General features: G+C 36.0%; 4 protein-coding genes and 2 pseudogenes across 4 annotated transcripts; 3 read left to right on the top strand and 3 right to left on the bottom strand.

Moving 5' to 3' along the window:
* On the top strand, positions 1–940 carry LOC113352043 (annotated as a pseudogene).
* Positions 941–6,721: 5,781 nt separating this feature from the next.
* LOC113352042 lies at positions 6,722–7,267 on the top strand. The gene has a single exon (XM_026595923.1). It carries the CDS (start codon positions 6,722–6,724, stop codon positions 7,265–7,267), a length of 546 nt encoding a protein of 181 aa, XP_026451708.1.
* An 87-nt stretch (positions 7,268–7,354) lies between these two features.
* On the bottom strand, positions 7,355–8,803 carry LOC113352041 (annotated as a pseudogene).
* A 2,215-nt stretch (positions 8,804–11,018) lies between these two features.
* On the bottom strand, positions 11,019–12,072 carry LOC113352040 (extensin-2-like). Its single transcript, XM_026595922.1, has 2 exons — positions 11,709–12,072; positions 11,019–11,590 (listed from the first exon to the last, which is right to left on the bottom strand). The coding sequence occupies exons 1-2, from the start codon at positions 12,070–12,072 to the stop codon at positions 11,019–11,021; spliced, it is 936 nt and encodes a 311-aa protein (XP_026451707.1).
* Positions 12,073–14,656: 2,584 nt separating this feature from the next.
* LOC113352039 lies at positions 14,657–16,113 on the top strand. Its single transcript, XM_026595921.1, has 2 exons — positions 14,657–15,993; positions 16,098–16,113. The coding sequence occupies exons 1-2, from the start codon at positions 14,657–14,659 to the stop codon at positions 16,111–16,113; spliced, it is 1,353 nt and encodes a 450-aa protein (XP_026451706.1).
* A 5,335-nt stretch (positions 16,114–21,448) lies between these two features.
* On the bottom strand, positions 21,449–22,288 carry LOC113352038 (extensin-like). Its single transcript, XM_026595920.1, has one exon. The coding sequence runs from the start codon at positions 22,286–22,288 to the stop codon at positions 21,449–21,451; it is 840 nt and encodes a 279-aa protein (XP_026451705.1).
* Between the last annotated feature and the right edge of the window lie 1,277 nt (positions 22,289–23,565).

Raw genomic sequence — 23,565 nt, 5'->3', positions numbered from 1 at the left:
TATACTTCATCCCCTTTGAAGCAACGTCAAAATTGTTGCTCTAATTAGTATATTCATAAACAATACAATCTGTCAGCATGGGTTCATTGGGTTCACTGGTTCCTTGTAATCAAGAAGAAATGTTAGTTCAAAACGTTTGTGAGATTTATGACAACCTATCAACCTTACAAAGCCTCAAACCTTCAAAAGATGTTGACACACTTTTCACTCGACTAGTCCTAACTTGTATGCCACCATCTCCAATTGATGTAACCAAATTATCAGGAAAAGTCCAAGGAATCCGTTCCAAACTCATTCGTCTTTGTGGTGAAGCCGAAGGTCTATTAGAATCTCACTTCTCAGCTTTATTAGGTTCTTACGATATTCCACTCGATCATATTAGCATCTTTCCGTATTACACCAATTACATCAAACTTGGCCGTCTTGAATATACTATAATGAGCAATTATATCACAAATCAAAACCCAAGTGACATCGCTTTCATCGGATCAGGACCTCTCCCTCTCACATCGATTGTGTTGGCTTCAAACCACCTGAAATCCACTACGTTTCACAATTATGATATCGACCGATCAGCCAATGCTTTGGCTACTAACTTGGTCGCTGCAGATCCTGACTTGTCAAAGCGAATGCTATTTCATGATACTGATATTATGAAAGTGTCTACTGGTTTAAGTGACTACGAAGTTGTCTTCTTAGCTGCTTTAGTGGTTTGAACAAGGAAGATAAACGCAAAGTTATTGATCATCTAGCTAAGTACATGGCACCAGGGTCCTTATTAATGTTGAGGAGTGCTCACGGTGCTCGTGGGTTTCTATCCCCAATTGTTGAGCCTAGTGATTTACCAGGTTTCGAAGTTCTTGCTATTTTTCATCCGATGGACGATGTGATAAATTCCGTCATTGTTGCACGTAAAAGCAAGGATAAGTACCAGTACTAGTTCATGGAGTTATTAATTTGTGCGAATTTCGTTTTTGTTTGTCTTCAATAAGTAATCCTTTTGTGGATGTTGTGAGGGTGTGAAGTGCAAGTTCCATTTTAATTCAATAAAATTACTTTTGGTATGTCTTTTACATGAATGTTTGTTTTTACTGAGAGCAACCACTATGGACTCCGGTCACATCAGCTAACTTCGACCAGATAAATTGTAAATCAGTATTAAGCGATGCGTAGAACCGTAGAGATAAAGAAATCGAAGTAAACTACACAGTAGCTCCCCGTGTTGTTCTTATTTTGCAATCAAACTAGTGTAATTCTCGAGAAAATAGTTAACAACACAAAAACAAGGATTAAAGACATATATGAACAATAACCTTCTTCAAATACACTACGCAGTACGCACGCTCCCGTATAATATATGAACAAGAGATATCCAGATTTCTTATACACGGTAGTACTTCTTCTGTCTTCTCATTAATCACATGCATTTACAGTACATGAAATGAAAATATTAGTACAAACCTCATGAAAAACTTCAAGTATTAATGACCGGTACTCAGCCGAGTTCATTAATATATAACAATTCAGTAACTTACGTAAATTTCTTGCCTCTTCGATTTGATTCATCATAATAACCTCGATCATTGACTCTCTAAAATCCTCCCTAGGATCATATGCATATTTATCCAAGGCTACCATTACAATAGACTTGGTACTATAAGTACTGAGTCTTTCCTTGCTTCTCTTCTTTTTCCTTAACCCTTCGTTTCTTAATTTTTCAATCCTCATTAATCTATCTTACCATTTGGTTATTCATATTCATTATTCGATTGTAGGTAACTACTAAATATCTTATTATTCTGTTGCTCAAATAAGTCTCCTTAATTAAGACCATAAAATATTGCTCTTTCAATGACAAACTCTTAACTGGTACGAAAGCCTTGACACATCAGGTCAGGTGTCTAACAACATGTCAATAATGTATGCTTCTTAAAACTTCAAATTTTAAGAGTGCGTAGCCAGATAGGTTTGACGATATTGAAATCCTCCCATTGACGGTGTGCCATAACAGATTTCAATAAAGGGAAAATGGGTCATTTGTACAAATATTTTTAAAACATGGTTTAATGGACGAGTAAAAATTAGTATGGGTGACACCAAAAAAAAAATAGCAAGAATAAAACTGGATCCATCCTGGCTTAAACTTTAAAAAGAGCGAGGATGAAACTGGATGCATCCTGATGTAAATTAAAAATAAGAAAAAGTATTTGAAAATGGGTAGGATGAAACTGTTTACATCCTGACTATTTTTACATTCTCGTCCATTTAAACAGTGTCAAATTTTACATGTCTTTGTTTAGGAATTGTTGATTTTGGTCTTTTAAACCAATTTTATGTTTAATAAAAATGTTATCCGTATCAAGAGGCATTTCTTTGTTAAATTCTCATAATTAACCTCTTTAGTTTTATACATTTCCTTACTACGCGTCATTATCAATATCAAGAAAGCGCGACGATATCAAGAGGCAGTTATACATTTCAAGCGAGAGGCATTTATACACATAAAGGGCGCGAGGAAATATTAGCTGTACTCCATTATCTATTAGCTGTTATCCACTATGTAAACAACTATATAAAGTAAAAGACAGGAGAGAGAAAAGGGGAGACACATTTGTAGAGAGAGGTCAATCTTATCTGTGTATTCTCATCTTATTCCTCCATCACCAAAAATTAGATCTAGAGCTCTACCAAAAACCCATTAATGGAGATTCTAAATGTAATACTAATGTAACCTCAACAATCATAGTGAAGAACCATGGATGTTGATCACATTGATCGAACCATGTAAAAAATCCTTGTGTCCATTTACAATTTTAACACTCTTATCATCATTTTCATATTCAATGTGTTTAAATCTATAAAAATTATAAAGGGGTGTTAGTTTTGGGATTTCTCGCAACTACATGCGTATAAAAGACCCAACTCCCATATAACATTTGAGTCCAAATCTTTATTCTTTTTTCTAGTTATTCTCCTTCCAAGTTATATATCAAATGAATTTCGGAGAAAAAAGATGTCGCGATTACTATTTGGAAGAAGATCCAACACTTATTACTATATATATGTCGATTTTCGACTCTTGGAGGTGATTGTGCCATCGGAATATTAGACAAAGAGCAATAAAGAATACTCGCGATGTGACATCTATACAACAATACTTAAAAGCACTCATGAAGATTTTTTTTTTTTTTGATGGAAAGGCAAATTGTATTAATCAAATAACAGAGTACAAGAGATTTATAATCTCATCTTTGACAAAAATATTGAAAATAACACTAGATTTTAAGACTCTTTGCTGAATATTGGAGGATATGTGTCTAAGATGCTTTATCCGAGCTTCTTTAGCAATGTAATCCATTGCATAATTATATTTCCTGTTTATATAATTTACCTGGGTCTGTGGAAGATTTTTCAGAATTGAGATAATATCCTGAATGGTATTATCCGCGTTCCAAGGAGAATCTTTGCAAGTCTTGTTGATCGTTTCCGCCAGTGTTTTGCAGTCTGTTGCTATCGAGACACTAGATAATATATTTTCACTTAACCATGAGGCTGCTTTTAACAAGGCTTTTGGTTCTGAATGAAAAGTTGAGGAGGCCCACTCCGATCCCGCTGCAATATGAATGAAAGATTCGTTGTCTACCGAGTAAAGTGGAAAGGCATATCCCATCATTGAATCTTCTTTTTTAAAAGCCGCATCAATGAAGATTACCCAATCCGACTTTAAGTCAGACCATTTTTCCTTGGGGATATTTCTTTCTTTGTTCTTTAATTTTTTTTGGATCTTTCCTTGAGAATTCTAGTGCAAGAATTTGTTGATTTGCTCTATGAGATGATTCAGATTTGGGTTGATTTTTTCGAAAACCACCGAACATCTATACTTCCAAATAAACCAAGATATAGTTGCGATTTTATCAGACCATTGTAAGAATTCTTGATTCGTGATCCACTCATTTATCCAATTGACTATGGATTCCGAACTAATTCTTGTATTCACTGCTTCTAGAGAAAGACCAAACCAAATGGCTCTTGCAAATGGGAAAAACCGAAACAAGTGTTATTTTGATTCTTGCTCATGTGAATCACACATTGGGCGCACTCTGTGTTTATGTCTGTATTATGAGCTCCGAGTCTTGAATTAGTTGGGAGGGCTTTTTGAGCTAATTTCCAGACAAATAATTTGATTCTCGGAATTAGTTGTATCTTCCATATTTTTTTCCATGGAAAGGTATTTAGGCCATTGTCTTCTTGGTTTTGATTTATCATAAAGTTATATACATTTTTTGCCGAGAATATTCTTGAGGGGTGATGCTGCCATCTGATTTTGTCTTGTTCTTGTCTTTTCGGAGAAATGGCTAGAATCTTAGCTTTTATATCTGGTTCAAAATAGGTATTAAGCTTGTCTTGATCCCAAGTATCTTCAGAAGTTATTAACTCATTTTCCCTTTGCGGAACATGATCTTGAATGTTAATGGGTTTTTGAATAATATCAGTATTAGGCATCCATTTGTCTTCCCAAATTTTTGTAGAAGCTCCATTTTTTACTTGCCAGACAAAATTACCTTTAATGAGCTCCAACCCCTTTTTTATGCTAGTCCAAATCCATGATAATTTAGAAGACCTAGAAAATTCTAGAGGATGAGAGTTTGGGAAGTATTTTGCTTTGAGAAGTTGCGCCCAAAGTTGATCTTGGTCTGAAATGAGACGGCTGGATAGTTTAGTAAGGAGAGTTATGTTAAATTGGTCTGGGTTCTTGATACCTAGGCCTCCTTGAGAAATAGGCTTGCATATGCTGATCCAGGCCTTGATATAACCTCCTATGCTCTTGGGTTTATTTTTATTCCACCAAAAGTCTCTTTGGATTATGTCTATTTGATCTAGCGTTTTTTTAGGTAGAGAGAGCACTTGCATTTGGTAAGTTGGAAAGCCTTGAAGGATGGACTTTATTAGAACTGTTCTGCCAGCTTGAAAGAGTAACTTATATTTCCAACCTTGAAGAGTGGCGTAGTATTTTTGTAGCAGAGGTTCGAAATTTTCTTTTCTATTTTTATCAAAGAAAAGAGGGCTTCCTAGATATCTATCATTTTTTGTCATTAAGGGAACTTTTAGAATCTTCACAATTATTTACCCATGTTTCGGGTGAAATCTAGGACTGAAATAGATACCAGATTTTTGGAGGTTTACCATGTGACCCCTAATCTCGCCAAATCTTGATTGAATATCTAACAAGTTTTTTTTCCTCGCCTAGGTCAGCTCTTGTGAATAAAAAGCAGTCATCTGCGAAGAAAAGATGCGTAATATTCGGGGCATCTTTATTTATCTTGAGGCCCAAAATTTTCTTTTCGGTAAACTGCTTTTTCAAGGAGTCTAGAAAGAATCTCCATGCATATTAAGAACAGGTATGGTGAAAGTGGGTCACCTAGTCTTAGGCCTCTAGAAGTGGAAAAATTCGGACCCGGAGAGCCATTTAGAAGGATAGAAAATGAAGTGGTTGAAATGCACTGAATTATGAGGCTAACCCACGAAAGACCAAAACCAAACGCCGATAGAGCCGATTTGATGAAATTCCACTCTACTCTGTCAAAGGCTTTTGAGAGGTCTAATTTTAAAGAGAAATTTCCCTTTGTAGCTTTTGAATTTTTCATAGAGTGAATAAGCTCATGGGAAATGATAATGTTATTTGTTATTTGTCTCCCCGGAAGAAAAGCAGATTGATTAGAGGATATTATCTTGTTTAAGATAGGTTTTATCCTGTTATCTAGAATCTTGGATATAATTTTGTATATTGTGTTACTCAAGCTGATGGGCCTAAAATCTGCTGGGGTATTGGGGTGGCTATTGAAGGAATCAAGGTTATGAACGAATGATTTAATTCTGGGTATAGGATTCCGGTTTCGAAAAATTATAGAACAGTATAGGTTATATCCTGGCCCATTATATCCCAGTTGGCTTTAAGGAAGCCTGGTTGAAACCCATCTGGTCCCGGAGCTCCCTACTGATTCATTTTGGAAATTGTATTCCAAATTTCTTATTTTGAAGGAATATCAATTAAAGAAGAATTTTCGACCTCAGAAATGCAAGGTTCAATAAAACTTGATAAGTCTTCCACCGATTTGTTCTGCGATGTGTGTATCTGAGTAAAATGGTTTACCAGAAGGGTATTGATTTGGTATCTGTCTGAAAGCCAAAGACCCGATGGTTCTCTAAGAGAGTTTATATAATTGATTCTTTTCCTATTGGAAGCTATATCATGGATGTATTTCGTGTTTTGATCATATTCCTTGAAAAATTTATCTCTTGAAATTTGATGATAGTAATCATTTTTTATTTTGTACCATTTTCCTAATTCTGCTTGGAGTTGTCTAATTTTATCTAGATTTTTGGCGAAATTTCCGGTTCTATGTAGGCTTTCAATCCTATTATTCAGAGATTTAATATTTTTATGGATGTTTCCAAACACATCTGAATTCCATTGAGATAAATCCGAGAATAATAGTTTAAGCTTCGAATAGATATTTCTGTCAAGGGTAGTGCTGGAGCGAAAATTCCAAGAGTTGGCAACTATCCAAGCTCCAACTCCTGAACTTAATTAAACATGCATGAAAACCTGCTCCAGCCGGACTTACCTCAGCTGGTTACAAAAGAGCATTTTTTCTTAAGGAGATTTTTATTTCCGCAACAAAATAACAAGGTATATCTAGGTAATTGAATTAACTTAGTTATGTTGAAACTATGTATAGATGGAAACCTTCATGGTTCAAAACCATCTGTTGCTTGTTGGATACCACCTAATTCTGATGTGCTTAAGCTGAATATTGACGCTTCGTTTGATCATACTTCTACTTGTGTTGGTGTTGGCTTAATAATTCGTAACTCTACAGGTACTTGTGAAGGGATCAGGGGACGATTCTTCAATGGAGGAGTAGATCCTGAACATGCAGAATGCCTGGCCTTTCAAGAAGCTATCTATTGGGCAAAAGAAAGAGGTCTGCAGAAAGTAATCTTTGAGGGTGACTGTTTAAATGTTATTAACTCGGTGAAATATGCCAAACCTTCAGTACATTGGATGAATGAAGGGATTGTACATGAAATAAGGCACTTACTATCATCCTTTTCTTGGTATAATGTTAATTATGTAAGAAGACAGGCAAACAATGTGGCACATGTTATTGCAAACTATGCAAGAACTGGCAGATACTTTTTTGATTATGATTGTAACATCCCTGAATTCTTTATGGAAGAAGTCACGAATGATAATTGCTGCTAGTATTAGATGTATGTAAATACCTTTTAGTAATATAAGTGATTTTTGCATCAAAAATAAAATTAACTTAGTTATAATGAAATAATTTCACTAGCCCTGCTTGGTGCAATCAGTTGGCTTGAAGAAAACCTTCTTCTCTTCCAAAGCATATTCAATAAGGAAATTGATCTGAGCTACATTCCCATAAATGTAGGAACTCTCGGAAGGAAAGAAAGATAAACAAACAATGCCAGGGGCACCATGAACAAAATAATTCCTCATCTCAAGTTTAATATCCGCATCTGTAAAATGAACGATGACTTCCGGAAATTTCATAGATTTATCGAATGGGTAACATATATAGAAATCTTTAGGACCAATGATGGGTTCAACGTTAATCGCTTTCTTAACTTCTGATTAAATTTCTGAATACATTTGTTCGGGGAGAAATGTGTAAGTCGTTCCAGAATCAATTAAAATATAATCGTCTTCTTGGAAGCCTTCGGTCATGTCCTTAGTTGAGGATGAGTTACTTCTGAAAGGTATCCTGTTTTCATTAACACTAATACCTTCAAGTGTAAGATAATAGTAGGTTTTTTGAAGCGGATTTGATATTAGTTGAGTGTAAAGAACATCTTTTCCTATCATTTCAGCATTACTACCAAAAGTGAATATACTTGAAACATTATGAGAAGGAACTAAACAGTAAGAGAATTTTGAGTCAACTTTTGAACCCAATTGCGAAATCAATGAAAGTTAACCGGCACCAAGACCAACTCCAAGACCAACTAAACCAGATCCTTTTTCGTCAATGGATTCTCCTACATTGTTACGACCACAACCAAAAGCAATATTCGGAAGTTGAATTGATCGACCACTTGTTGAAGCAAGTGTTAGAGTTTCAAATGCCAAGTTTCCAGTACTGTTATCAGAACCATCTCCATACTGGACAAGATACTGACAAAGTTTATTTTCACTAGTGTCCTTACGGCCCTCGATGAATCTTTTACAAGTTCGTGAAGCTCAAGGAACATCTTTGTAAGTCGAAGATATTTTTGGATCAAAGAGTGGAGAATCTTGTTTATAACAATTTTCACAAGGTTTACATTGAACCCATGTAAGATCACTACCGGTATCGGCAATGGCAAACACATTAAGAGGAGGAGTTCCTAGAGAAATATTCATTACGAATTCAATACCAATAACACTCAAACTTGTACTTATTTTATCATCATTGTGGTTAGAAGAATAGGTTGCTGATGATATTTTTTTAAAGTGGTGTGCTCGATTGATTGAACGATGAACAGCTTTTTGCATTCGATCAGATAAGGTGTCTAATGGATTGTAGAATGGGGATTTTGGAGAATCACGATGTATTAGATTAACATTAAACCTACTACCCCGAACAGAAATTGAAACAGAAAGGAAAAGAACAAAGAGACATGGGTTGAGGTTGCCATGGTTGCTCACAACAATAAAATTGAAGAGAATATTTGTGACATTACTGAAACAATAGCGCCCATTTATAGAAGTATCCTGGACTTCAGATTAACATGCATGTTCGATGAGTATCTTGGCTAGATTAGATTCGAGATTTCCCGTGGACATATATATTGATGCAGTCAATCGATGGTAATAGTAACAGGTCAGGTATTGTATGCGTACAGTTTGGTCCAGTCATTTTGAAACCGTTAAAAGGGTTACTTGGAAAATCATGTACAATGAATATAAATAATGTCAAGACCCAATAAACACTCGACCACAAGACATTTTCGACGTACAAAATGGGTCTAGTTTTTTATTTTCCTGTTTCACATACACATGTTTTGGTCAAGGTAGAAGTTAACTAATAAGTTAAAGTTAACAATGAAAAAAAAATCATGACTCGTGATATACACTGCACACTTAACAGCTGATTGTTTCAGATTCCCGCGTCAATGAAGTGTAAAATCATTTGAAAGTGAGTTATGGGCCTATGGCCTATGGGAGTATGGGGTGATTTAATCGGCTAATAATGTTCTATATGCATTATAAAAGAATAGTCTTTCTTAATGATAATAAAAATGTTATAAATAGTATGAAGAAGAAGAACAATTTTGCTGTCAATCCGAGATCAAAAAGCTATTTTGCTTCAAACTTTAAATCACAATCAAATTCTTGTCAGTTCTTCCGTCTCTTATATTAGAAGAACTTGTAATAGTTATGCAAACAAAAAGAAAATGTGGCTATATAAGCTATGTAAGTTCTCTTTCTTAGTTCTATAAATAACTGTCTGTTATCAAAAAAAAAAGAAATAGATAGTGTTCTATGCATGTTTGTCATGCTGGGTACAAATATGTAAAACAATAGTAAATAATCCATATAATCAAATTCATAGGGAAACCAAATTACTAGAATCGGTGCAATAGAATAGACTCAATAGAGTGGTAACTAACAGAGAGTATCTTAGTGACCATGTTTACAGGGAAATCAATAGAGCCGTTGATCTTTTTGTGAGTTACCATTCTCCTATTAGATGGATGGATGTGAGTATAGAAGACTTTTCCCCTACAGAAAATTGGTCAATTAACCCCGATAACGATAATTCCCGAGTGAAAAAGACATGTAAAGTTTGATACTGTTTGAATGGACGAGAATATAAAAATAGCCAGGATGTAAATAATTTCATCCTACCCATTTTCAAATATTTTTTCTTATTTTTAATTTATATCAGGATCCATCCAGTTTCACCCTCGCTATTTTTTAAGTTTAAGCCAGGATGAATCCATATTCATTCTTGCTATTTTCTTGGTGTCAATTTCACCTATTTTAAATTTTACTCGTCCATTAGAATCATGTTTTAAAAATATTTGGGAAATTGACCCAATTTCTCTTTCCCCTGAGGTTGAAAATTGTACTCTCGTGGTTGGTTTTGTGTTTGTCATTTTTGTTTTTTGATTTGAATTGTCTTTGTTCTTGGGGCGGGGTCCCTTTAACCCCGATTGTCTAATTTGAAGGAAAAAAAAAACCTAGAAAGCATCTTAGTAATAGAAGAACTGCAGTTTTTTTTGTTAGTGTTTTGTTTTCACTTAATCTGTTAAACAATGTTAACACGCGTTTGTATTCTACTTGTTTTGTGTTTGTGTCTGTTATCTTAGTCGAAGTATTTGTAATCTGTGATAACTTTTATCTGTATCAATTATTCGAACGCTATTTTTTTTCTCTGTCTCTCAGATATCCACTATAGTATCAGAGCTAGAGAAAACCAAAATCCTCCGGTTTTGGTCCTTACAATAATATACTTCTATGAATCTCTTTTCTTATTTATTTTCTAAAATCAATCAATTAACTTTTCAACCAATTAGATCAATTTTATTTTCCTTACCGATTTTTTCTCATACCTGAAAATTTTCCTTTATTCATGTAACTATTAATTTTCAGAGATAACACATAGCATGAACATAAATCTATTGTAGATGAGAATGATGAATATAAATATATTGTAGATGAGAATGGATGGATATAAGACAACTCGAAACCCAAAACAACTCAATATAATTAATTAACCATATATTTTCGGAGGCATGGGTACTATCAGTTTATATAAGATGACTTTAAGTTTAAATAAGATGTTTTTAATAATTAATATAGGTAATTATCAAAAGAATCATGCATATTATGTAGGAGCTATATCGACTTGATGACACATTTAAAGAAAATAAATCATCAATCAATTGTGGCATACATATCAAGTCTTCGGTATTATTCAATTAAAGTGATAATCTAAGAACTCTGCTTAATAATGTCCCGATGGTAGATCAGATTTCTTGAAATAATTTCCAGGATCAGTCCTAAATAATTTTCGTTCGCGTGGCTTCTTTGCTGCTGGTGGTGGTAGAGATTTATTGAAATTATTTCCAGAACAAGTCCTGAATAATTCTCGTTCACGTGGCTTATTTGCTGCCAGTGGTGGTAGAGATTTCTTGAAATTATTTCCATGACCAGTCCTGAATAATTCTCGTTCATATGGCTTCTTTGGTGCTGCTGGTGGTGGCAGAGATTTCTTGAATTTATTTCCAGGACCAGCCCTGAATAATTTTCGTTCACGTGGCTTCTTTGCTGCTGGTGGTGGTAGAGATTTCTTGAAATTATTTCCAGGACCAGCCCTGAATAATTCTCGTTCTTGTGGCTTCTTTGGTGATGCTGCTGGTGGTGGCAGAGATTTCTTGAAATTATTTCCAGGACAAGTCCTGAATAATTCTCGTTCACGTGGCTTCTTTAGTGGTGGTGGTGGTGGTAGAGATTTCTTGAAATTATTTCCAGGACCAGTCCTGAATAATTCTCGTTCATGTGGCTTCTTTGGTGCTGCTGGTGGTGGCAGAGATTTCTTGAAATTATTTCCAGGACCAGTCCCGTGGCTTCTTTGCTGCTGGTGGTGGTAGAGATTTTTTGAAATCATTTCCAGGACCAATCCTGAATAATTCACGTTCATGTGGCTTCTTTGGTGCTGCTGGTGGTGACAGAGATTTCTTGAAATTATTTCCAGGACCAGTCCTGAATAATTCTCGTTCACGTGGCTTCTTTGCTGCTGGTGGTGGTAGAGATTTCTTGAAATTATTTCCAGGACCAGTCCCGAATAGTTCTCTTTCATGTGGCTTCTTTAGTGTTGCTGGTGATGGCAGAGATTTCTTGAAATTACTTCCAGGACCAGTCCTGAATAATTCTCGTTCACGTGGCTTCTTTGCTGGTGGTGGTGCCAGAGATTTCTTGAAATTATTTACAGGGCCAGTCCTAAATAATTCTCGTTCACGTTGTAAAGCCCGTCCCAATTTCAAGGATATTTTTGACATTTTACTAGTAAGGGTAAAATAGTCTTTTACCCTAGAATGATACTTTGGTAATTCGGTGCTTTATATGTTAATTGATGGTAACTAGCTTCTGTTCTTACCTAGTTAAATTACAAAAATAGTGGGCAGACATAAAACAAAAACGAAATAAAAATAAAAAAATATGACACTTTGTTATCACTATTTAATTTAATATTATTGTGATCAGCTCATTTTAAATTAGTGTCTTAATATAGTATCGGTTAGGTAACATTACTGCTGACTTATTAGTCAAGGGTGCTATGATAGGACTAGGGAAGAATGATGTCAAGGGTTACGATTAGGTCTTTTTATGACACGTGAATATTCTAAGTGGGGTTTGGCTAAACATTTGTGGAAGGTTCCAATGGTAGGATAACTATTAAGGTGAAATGGGTTTTGAAAACTTCCTTAGTAGTTCGTTTGTTATCTGATCATCTTGTCGCATTTCATTTTCTGATTGGTTACTGCTCTTTTATTTCATTACGTGTCGAGTTGCTATTGGATTGTTGGCTTTTGTTAACAAATTTTGATTGAAGTGAAAACGGAATTTGCCATAATAGCTCGGTCAAGGATTCCCTTAGCTCTGACCTTCGCACGTGGAGTGTTTGGAAGGATGAAGGTTTTCTAGAATATTATATATAAGACCAAAATATTAGCGGTGAGGGTTTCTGTTCTTGATATACCTAGGGAGACGAAAACTAAAAAAAAAAAAAAGAAAAAAAAAAGAAACTGAATAGGTCACCATCAGAGAACTTAAGTTGGCTTGTTACGGCGGTGATTAGTTCGTAGAATTGGAGCGGCCTTGATATTAGTCGATTATTGATCTCATTACTGTTCTTCCTAAGGATTATTGCTAGCGTTTGAGGTAGGCGCAACACAATCAAAAACCTTCTTTTTATTTAAGTTTCTTTTAATTAATTTTATTTTGTAAGTTTTGATTCATATATGAATGATAATCGATGTTGTGAGTATGATTATGTATGTTGGGCTGCGGTCCATAGATTGTGATTCTTAAAAACAACTTTGATGGGATACGAGATATCCTTGGGAACGGTTTTGTTCCCTAAACCCACGTGGGGCTCCCTGGGGCGAGCGGATTTGATGTGATTGATTTGATTGTTCTTATGGATGTGGTGTTTCCATGTATTTGTGATGCTATTAACCATGCTAGTTGTTTTAAAAAGAATTGAAAATGTTTGATAAAATGTTTTGTTGCTTCTTTTCCTACTGGGTGTCACAACTCACGTCGTTTAATGACAAAAAATTCCAGATTTTATGGCACCACAAGGAGTTAATGGCGGAAAAGCGTAGAGATCGGTTTTGGTGCTATTATTAGTAGTTTGCATAGGATTTATGATTGGGATTGTAATAAAATATCATCAACTCTTTTAGATGATTTAATTAGTTATTTATTGGTTATTAAAGCTTTAAAGATTATTGGGTTAATGTATAACCAAAGAAAACAATGCTTTGTTTAGACTACTCTATTTGATTGAATAATGGAAATTTCTGGATCATGTCAGTTTGACTGTCTATCATAATTATCATATAATACTTTTTTGTCTCATTTTTTTATGTTACATGTAAAAATCTCTCAATATGTACATATAAAAATTTCATAATTTTCTGAGTTCCAGAAGTATTTTTAAATCAATTGTTTTCACTGTACAAGGATCAGACGTTTTCTGTCAGATTCAGCTGTACTGAATTTTATCTATTTTTCAAAATATTCTATGTCATGTTTTAGCCTTTAGAGTCTACTGAAAACTCAAAGATGGTTCTTTTATCTTTTCATCATGGTAGGTCAAAGCTAATTTGAAGTTGTGAGTGAATTGATATGATTTTTCTAAAACAAATCGTCACTGTTGTGCGTTTCTGCAGTACTGGTCAACTACTCGTTTGACTATGGTCAAAAGTTATTTAAGATAAACTAAAAATCCTAGAAATTTTATTACTGGAAAGGCGATAAGTTAGGATTCAGAATATATAGTTATAAAATTATTGGACTCGGTAAAATTATTTGAGTGACCTGGCATCAGTTTCTGTTTTATGAATCTTTCTTAAAAACGTAATTATTTTGGATTTAATCTGGAACTTTTAACGGTGAAATTAATTTTTATGATAAAGTATATTTCTTTAGGGTTCATGTAAATTAAAAATCACGTCAAATTAACGGTTAGATGTTCCGAAAAGAATTTTTTTGTATCCGCTGCAACAGAATTTCTGAATTAAATATAAATAAAGATGAAACAAAGAATTAGTTGTTTGGACTTGGGCCAAGTGTGGAAGTCAGGGCCTGTTATTAAAGGTAGCATCTTGGATTTTGGGTTTTGGATTTGGGTTGAAATTCAGGCCCGAAATTCGGGGTGTTACAGTTTGGTATCAGAGCTAGTCTGATCCTTTGGGCAGGCTAGTTTCTGAATAAGTCGGTACGTCTATATGCTTGAATGTGAAATTGTTCGTGTATCTGTTGATTGTTGTTGTTTGAATGCGTAATAGGTTACAATTATTTTTCATAGATAATTCTCTCGGTGTTACTTATAATTTAATGTCCTTCAATCAGGACATGTCTCGTCGTACGAATGGTTTAGCCGCCCCACATGATGAGGGTTTCGGTGAGGTTGTTCGTGCTTTGAATGCTGTTGCTCAAGCGATGCAACAACAAGTGAATCTTAATCAGAATGCACCTCCTCCTCCTCCACCACCTAATCAACGAGCTTTGTTAGTTAGAAGGTTTAGTGAACAAAAGCCCGATTCCTTTAAAGGTAGTCCTGATCCACTGGTCGCTGAAGATTGGATAGATAAGATTGAGAAAATATTCACCCTATTAGGCGTGAATGACGAGGATAAGCTGGATCTTGCTGTTTTTAAGCTTGAGGGTGAGGCCACTCGCTGGTGGGACTTGACTCGTCGTTCTAGGAATGACGGTCTGTTTACCTGGGTAGAATTTCGACTCGCCTTCCTAAATAAGTACTTTCCACAAACTGCACGAAACCAACGCATGATCGAGTTTATGCAGTTGACTCAGAGAAATATGACCGTAGCACAGTACCAAGCCAAGTTTGAAGAACTTTCTCGTTTTGCTATTCATCTGGTGGAGAATGAAGAGCTGAAGGCTTTTAAGTTTCAGGAAGGACTTAGACCTTCAATTAAGGGTAGGTTGTCTATTTTGAAGATTACCTCTTATAATGAGATAGTGGAAAGAGCGATGATTGCTGAGAGAGACATTGAGGAGGCAAATCGAATAAGAGAACGTCACAATGGGGATAAGAACAAGAATAAAAATAACAACCACCCATACCAGAAGAAAGGAAATGGACCGAATATGGAGCTTCCTGCACCTTCGTGTTATCATTGCAAGCAACCTGGACATTTTAAGAGGAACTGTCCTACACTTATTTCTCAGAGGAACCAACAACCCTTTATACCTCAGAACCAACGTCAAGGTTATCAGCAGAACCGTCCTCAGAACAATCCACCACAATACCAAGCTCGACAGCCCCCTCAGCAACCTAAGGCGTTCAACATTGCTCATGTTGGTCAGGATCCGGATAACTCAGTTGTTGAAGGTACATTCTTAGTTTACAATTCTTGGGCTAAGATATTGTTTGATACTGGTGCTACTCATTCGTTTATTGCTTCTTCGTTTGTTTTGTCATTGGGTTTGAAAACTGAATTACTTGATGGGTACTTAGGCGTAACTAGTGCGATAGGCAGTAGTGCACGTATTGACCGCGTGGCACGAATGTGTGTAGTACGTATAGCTAAGCATGAGTTTTTGATTGACCTTTTTGTGATGAATATGTCTGGTTATGATGTAATCCTGGGTATGGATTGGTTATCTGCTCATCATGCTGTTTTTGATTGTTTTCAAAAACGTGTGACTCTTCACTCGGACGAAGGGTCAGTTGTCCACTTTACCGGTACTCGTAGTTTTGCGTCTCCCCTTATCTTGTCGGAAAGACATTTCCGACAGACTCATTCTAGAGGTTTTCTTTATCACTTAGAGATGATAAGAGATGAACAACAAGATTCTGTCTCTACTATGGGTATTCCAGTGGTAGAGGAGTTTGAAGATGTTTTCCCTGAGGAATTACCAGGTTTACCCCCAAGAAGAGAAATGGACTTCACTATTGAAGTTCAACCTGGTACTTCGCCAATTTCGATGGCTCCTTATCGAATGGCACCTATGGAGTTAAAAGAACTAGATAAGCAACTACTCGAGTTGGAAGCTAAGGGTTTTATTCGAGGTAGTACGTCACCTTGGGGTGCACCAGTCCTTTTTGTGAAGAAGAAGGATAACTCGCTGAGATTGTGCATCGATTATAGAAAACTCAACGAAGTTACAGTGAAAAATAAGTATCCCTTACCTAGGATCGAGGATTTGTTTGATCAGTTGAAGGATTCTCAGTTTTTCTCAAAAATTGATATGCGATCAGCTTATCATCAACTCCGAATCAAGGAAGAAGATATTCCAAAAACCGCTTTCCGAACTCGATTTGGACATTTCGAGTTTGTGGTGATGCCATTTGGACTTACAAATGCTCCAGCGGCATTCATGGATCTTATGCATCGAATTTTTCGACCGTACTTAGATAAATTTGTAGTGGTATTTGTAGATGACATTCTTATCTATTCGCGGTCACGAGAAGAGCACGAGGAACACTTGAGATTAACATTGCAGTTGTTGAGATCTCATCAGTTATACGCTAAGTTGAGTAAATGCGACTTCTGGCTTTCTGAAGTTCAGTTTTTGGGACACGTGGTATGTAGAGAAGGAATCAAAGTGGACCCAGCTAAGGTTGAAGCGGTTACCAAATGGGAAAGGCCAAAGAACGTGTTTGAGATTCGTAGCTTTCTAGGCTTAGCGGGTTACTATAGACGATTCATTCAGGACTTCTCAAGTATTGCTTCACCACTGACGAAGTTGACTCGAAAGGATTCCAAATTCGAGTGGAATAATGGTTGTGAGAAGGCTTTCTCAATGCTCAAGGAGAAATTAACTACTGCACCAGTTTTGACAACACCGGTAAGCGGAATTGGTTATGTGATATTTTCCGATGCATCGTTGAAGGGTTTAGGATGTGTTCTTATGCAAGAAGGAAAAGTGGTAGCTTATGCCTCAAAACAACTAAAGACACATGAGTTGAATTACACAACTCATGACCTCGAGTTAGCAGCTATTGTGTTCGCTCTGAAGTTGTGGAGACATTATCTGTATGGTGAGAAGATAGACATATTTTGTGACCATAAGAGCTTGCAGTATATTTTTACTCAACGAGATTTGAACCTGAGACAGAGGCGTTGGGTGGAATTTCTTAAGGATTACACGTATACTTTCCATTATCACCCAGGAAAGGCAAATGTGGTAGCAGATGCTCTTAGCCGAAAATCGAGGGCCAATGTAGCAAGTATGACTCTTCATACTTGGGATTTGTGCAGACTTATGGAGGAAGGTGACTTGGGCCCTGACGAGATGATTTACAATACTATAGTTGTTCCAGAGTTACAACAACGGATTGTAGAATCTCAACAGACTGATAGGGAGATGATTTCGATTCGTGCTCAAATGGAGAAAGGAGAAACTCCAGAAGGTTGGACTCAAACTGATGGTGTATTTCGTTTTATGGGAAAACTTTGTGTGCCAATGAAATTGAGGATGGAGGTACTAGAACAGGCTCACAATTCTAAATTTAGTGTTCATCCGGGAGGATCAAAGATGTACCATGACATGAAAAGGCAATATTGGTGGAAAGGTATGAAGAAAGATGTTGCCTTGTATGTGTCGAGATGTCTCACTTGCCAACAGGTGAAGATTGATCATCGGAAACCAGGAGGGTTACTTCAACCATTGCCCATCTCAGAATGGAAATGGGAACACATCACTATGGATTTTATCATGGGATTACCCCGAACTGCATATGGTAAGGATACTATATGGGTTATTGTTGATAGACTTACCAAGTCGGCACACTTTTTAGCAATCAAGAAGACTGATACGTTAGCCACGTTAAGTCAGAGGTATATCCACGAGATAATAAGGTTGCACGGTACACCAGTGTCAATTGTATCTGACAGAGATCCTCGTTTTACTTCTCAGTTTTGGCAGAGTTTACAGAAGGCGTTAGGTACACGTGTTTCGCTTAGTACTGCCTTTCATCCCCAGACCGACGGGCAGTCTGAACGGGTAATTCAGATTGTAGAGGATATGTTAAGAGCTTGTGCCTTGGATTTCAAGGGAAGTTGGAGTGAGAACTTGCCATTAGTAGAGTTTTCTTATAACAATAGTCATCAGGCTAGCATCGGTATGGCACCTTTTGAAGCATTGTATGGACGACCTTGTAGATCACCAGTGTGTTGGACCGAGATCGGCGAACGTAACATTTTTGGACCGGATTTGGTACGAGAGACGACTGAGAAGGTTCAGTTAATCCGACGGAGGCTAATGACAGCTCAGAGTCGTCAGAAGAGTTATGCAGACAAGAGACGTCGACCTCTAGAGTTTACCGAGGGTGACTTGGTGTTGCTCAAAGTGAGCCCGAAGAGAGGTATTAAGCGTTTTGGCAAGAAAGGAAAGTTATCACCACGTTACATTGGGCCTTTTCAAATTATTCGACGTGTGGGTGCAGCTGCTTATCAGTTGGAGTTACCTCAGCGAATTGGGCACGTTCATGACACTTTCCACGTGTCAATGTTGCGGAAATACGAGAGAGATCCGTCTTATGTTATTGATCCTTCACATATTATTGCCTGGGAAGATTTGGAGATTCAAGAGGATGCTACGTACGTGGAGAGACCGGTTCGAATTTTGGATTTTAAGGAGCATGTGCTTCGCACTAAGACCATCCCTATGGTTAAGGTGCAGTGGCAACGCCGCCAGGTTGAGGAAGCGACATGGGAATTAGAGCCCGAAATGCGGAGCAAATATCCTGAACTTTTCTAAGGTAACCTCTAAATTTCGTGACGAAATTTCTTTTAGAGGGATAGAGCTGTAAAGCCCGTCCCAATTTCAAGGATATTTTTGACATTTTACTAGTAAGGGTAAAATAGTCTTTTACCCTAGAATGATACTTTGGTAATTCGGTGCTTTATATGTTAATTGATGGTAACTAGCTTCTGTTCTTACCTAGTTAAATTACAAAAATAGTGGGCAGACATAAAACAAAAACGAAATAAAAAAAAAATATGACACTTTGTTATCACTATTTAATTTAATATTATTGTGATCAGCTCATTTTAAATTAGTGTCTTAATATAGTATCGGTTAGGTAACATTACTGCTGACTTATTAGTCAAGGGTGCTATGATAGGACTAGGGAAGAATGATGTCAAGGGTTACGATTAGGTCTTTTTATGACACGTGAATATTCTAAGTGGGGTTTGGCTAAACATTTGTGGAAGGTTCCAATGGTAGGATAACTATTAAGGTGAAATGGGTTTTGAAAACTTCCTTAGTAGTTCGTTTGTTATCTGATCATCTTGTCGCATTTCATTTTCTGATTGGTTACTGCTCTTTTATTTCATTACGTGTCGAGTTGCTATTGGATTGTTGGCTTTTGTTAACAAATTTTGATTGAAGTGAAAACGGAATTTGCCATAATAGCTCGGTCAAGGATTCCCTTAGCTCTGACCTTCGCACGTGGAGTGTTTGGAAGGATGAAGGTTTTCTAGAATATTATATATAAGACCTAAATATTAGCGGTGAGGGTTTCTGTTCTTGATATACCTAGGGAGACGAAAACCTAAAAAAAAAAAAAAAAAAAAAAAAAAAAAGAAACTGAATAGGTCACCATCAGAGAACTTAAGTTGGCTTGTTACGGCGGTGATTAGTTCGTAGAATTGGAGCGGCCTTGATATTAGTCGATTATTGATCTCATTACTGTTCTTCCTAAGGATTATTACTAGCGTTTGAGGTAGGCGCAACACAATCAAAAACCTTCTTTTTATTTTTCTTTTAATTAATTTTATTTTGTAAGTTTTGATTCATATATGAATGATAATCGATGTTGTGAGTATGATTATGTATGTTGGGCTGCGGTCCATAGATTGTGATTCTTAAAAACAACTTTGATGGGATACGAGATATCCTTGGGAACGGTTTTGTTCCCTAAACCCACGTGGGGCTCCCTGGGGCGAGCGGATTTGATGTGATTGATTTGATTGTTCTTATGGATGTGGTGTTTCCATGTATGTGTGATGCTATTAACCATGCTAGTTGTTTTAAAAAGAATTGAAAATGTTTGATAAAATGTTTTGTTGATTCTTTTCCTACTGGGTGTCACAACTCACGTCGTTTAATGACAAAAAATTCCAGATTTTATGGCACCACAAGGAGTTAATGGCGGAAAAGCGTAGAGATCGGTTTTGGTGCTATTATTAGTAGTTTGCATAGGATTTATGATTGGGATTGTAATAAAATATCATCAACTCTTTTAGATGATTTAATTAGTTATTTATTGGTTATTAAAGCTTTAAAGATTATTGGGTTAATGTATAACCAAAGAAAACAATGCTTTGTTTAGACTACTCTATTTGATTGAATAATGGAAATTTCTGGATCATGTCAGTTTGACTGTCTATCATAATTATCATATAATACTTTTTTGTCTCATTTTTTTATGTTACATGTAAAAATCTCTCAATATGTACATATAAAAATTTCATAATTTTCTGAGTTCCAGAAGTATTTTTAAATCAATTGTTTTCACTGTACAAGGATCAGACGTTTTCTGTCATATTCAGCTGTACTGAATTTTATCTATTTTTCAAAATATTCTATGTCATGTTTTAGCCTTTAGAGTCTACTGAAAACTCAAAGATGGTTCTTTTATCTTTTCATCATGGTAGGTCAAAGCTAATTTGAAGTTGTGAGTGAATTGATATGATTTTTCTAAAACAAATCGTCACTGTTGTGCGTTTCTGCAGTACTGGTCAACTACTCGTTTGACTATGGTCAAAAGTTATTTAAGATAAACTAAAAATCCTAGAAATTTTATTACTGGAAAGGCGATAAGTTAGGATTCAGAATATATAGTTATAATAATTTATGGATTCGTATTGGACTCGGTAAAATTATTTGAGTGACCTGGCATCAGTTTCTGTTTTATGAATCTTTCTTAAAAACGTAATTATTTTGGATTTAATCTGGAACTTTTAACGGTGAAATTAATTTTTATGATAAAGTATATTTCTTTAGGGTTCATGTAAATTAAAAATCACGTCAAATTAACGGTTAGATGTTCCGAAAAGAATTTTTTTGTATCCGCTGCAACAGAATTTCTGAATTAAATATAAATAAAGATGAAACAAAGAATTAGTTGTTTGGACTTGGGCCAAGTGTGGAAGTCAGGGCCTGTTATTAAAGGTAGCATCTTGGATTTTGGGTTTTGGATTTGGGTTGAAATTCAGGCCCGAAATTCGGGGTGTTACACACGTGGCGTCTTTGCTGGTGGTGGTGGCAATAATTTCCAGGACCAGTCCTGAATAATTCTCGTTCATGTGGCTTCTTTGATGGTGGTAGAGATTTCTTGAAATTATTTCCAGGACCAGTCCTGAATAATTCTTGTTCATGTGGTTTTTTTGGTGGTGGTAAAGATTTCTTGAAATTATTTCCAGGACTAGTACTGAATAATTCTCTTTCACGTGGCGTCTTTAGCGGTGGTGATGGCGGCAGAGATTTCTTGAAATTATTTCCAGGACCGGTCTTAAATAGTTCTTGTTCATGTGGCTTCTTTGGTGGTGGTGGTGGTGGTAGATATTTCTTAAAATTGTTTTCCGGACTAGTCCTGAATAATTGTCGTTCATGTGGTTTCATTGGTGGTGGTGGTAGAGATTTCTTGAAATGATTTCCAGGACCTGTCCTGAATAGTTTTCGTTCATGTAGCTTCTTTGATGATGGCGTGAATTCCTGATATGACTTTCCATGATGGGTAGGTGTTGGTGGCACACGGTATCCCCTCTTTGATGGTGGTGGATATCTTGGATTTGTTGGCTTTTCCTGGGTAAGTGGTTTTGTGTAAACCGGTGGCTTCTTTGATGGTGGTGGAGGGGACTTGGGCTTATATGTTGGTGGTTTTGGCTTATAATCTAATCCTGCATCAGTAAGAAAAGGAAAACTCATAAACACTAGTAAAACTAGAAGCGCACTAATAGTGAACAGGAAAGCCATTGAGGCTTTCTTGCCTTCTTTGTTTCCCATGTTCATTTCCAAAACTTGCTGTGATGATAAACACACTTCCTCCTCTTCCTTATATAGAGTAAAAAAGTTACCATTTCACGAAGTCAGTAACAAGATGATACAAATATTCATTTCCAATCCAATGAAGACAAATTAGACTTTTGAAATTGAATGACTTGTGTATACGTCTCAATAACGTGTTCATTTAGCTTTTGCTACCTTTTTCTTTTTTTGGTATGGTATGTACAAATTTTTAATAATTACCTATGTCTTTTCTTTTGATCAATATATTTTATCTTCGCCATTAAAAATAAATTAAGAATAACATGTTCATGGATTAGTTGATTCAATAAATACTTGATATTTTTATAGCCTGTTTGGATTACACATCAGAAATAGCTTTTCGATTTTTAGAAATCAAAAAGTCAGAAATCAGTTTGGCTGTTAAATTTCAAAACGACTTCTCGAAGTCGAAAAGTTAACTTTTTGTAAAGTGAAATAGTTCTGCTTCTGACTTCAACTTTCGGAAAAGCAGAAGTCAAAAACAGATTTGTATCCAAACACGCTATTAACCTTTACCGACTACGTTCTTATGTCCAGCCATATATAGCTCTCAGAAGCTTGAATTGCTCCATCCTAGCTTAACTTTTGCAATACAAATGACTACGTGTGCATATGCGTGTTCATTGGATATTTCATATTTGGGTATGCAAGCATAGAGGTGTAAAACGTATCGGCCCAACACAGCCCGGCACACGAAGTCGCGTGCTTCACGTGCCATGTGTGTTGTGCTGTGCCAACGATTTAAACGTGTTGTGTCGTGATGTGCTTTACTAGTCAAAAGCTAAGCACAGCATAGCCCACGGGCACAACACACGAATAAACGTGTTGTGCCGTGATGTGCCGTGTTGGCACACGTGTTATAAACAATTTGAAATCACTTAATGTATACATTATGTCGGACATTATCACGAAAATTTAAATAGACAACATATCATTTGAAATTATTTCAAGTAAAATTAACAAGTTTATTCAATAAAAAGAAATAGCCTATCAAATATAAAATTGGATCATTGTCATGTAAATTAATGTTCTAGTCAAATATACGTAACGACATTATAACAACGATATTGGAATATATTTTCCAAATATTTAGGTATTATATGTGTTGTTATAAAAATAAGCCAACATAAAATGTCAAACACTAGCTAGAATAGTGACTCTTTTGTGAAATATACACAAAATGTGATGTATTATGCCTTGTTACATGGTATACTTGTGGATCTTATGACGTGCTT

Source organism: Papaver somniferum, chromosome 2 (assembly GCF_003573695.1).
Source record: "Papaver somniferum cultivar HN1 chromosome 2, ASM357369v1, whole genome shotgun sequence".
Lineage (NCBI taxonomy): Eukaryota > Viridiplantae > Streptophyta > Magnoliopsida > Ranunculales > Papaveraceae > Papaver > Papaver somniferum.
This window is presented reverse-complemented; position numbering and strand designations above follow the sequence as displayed.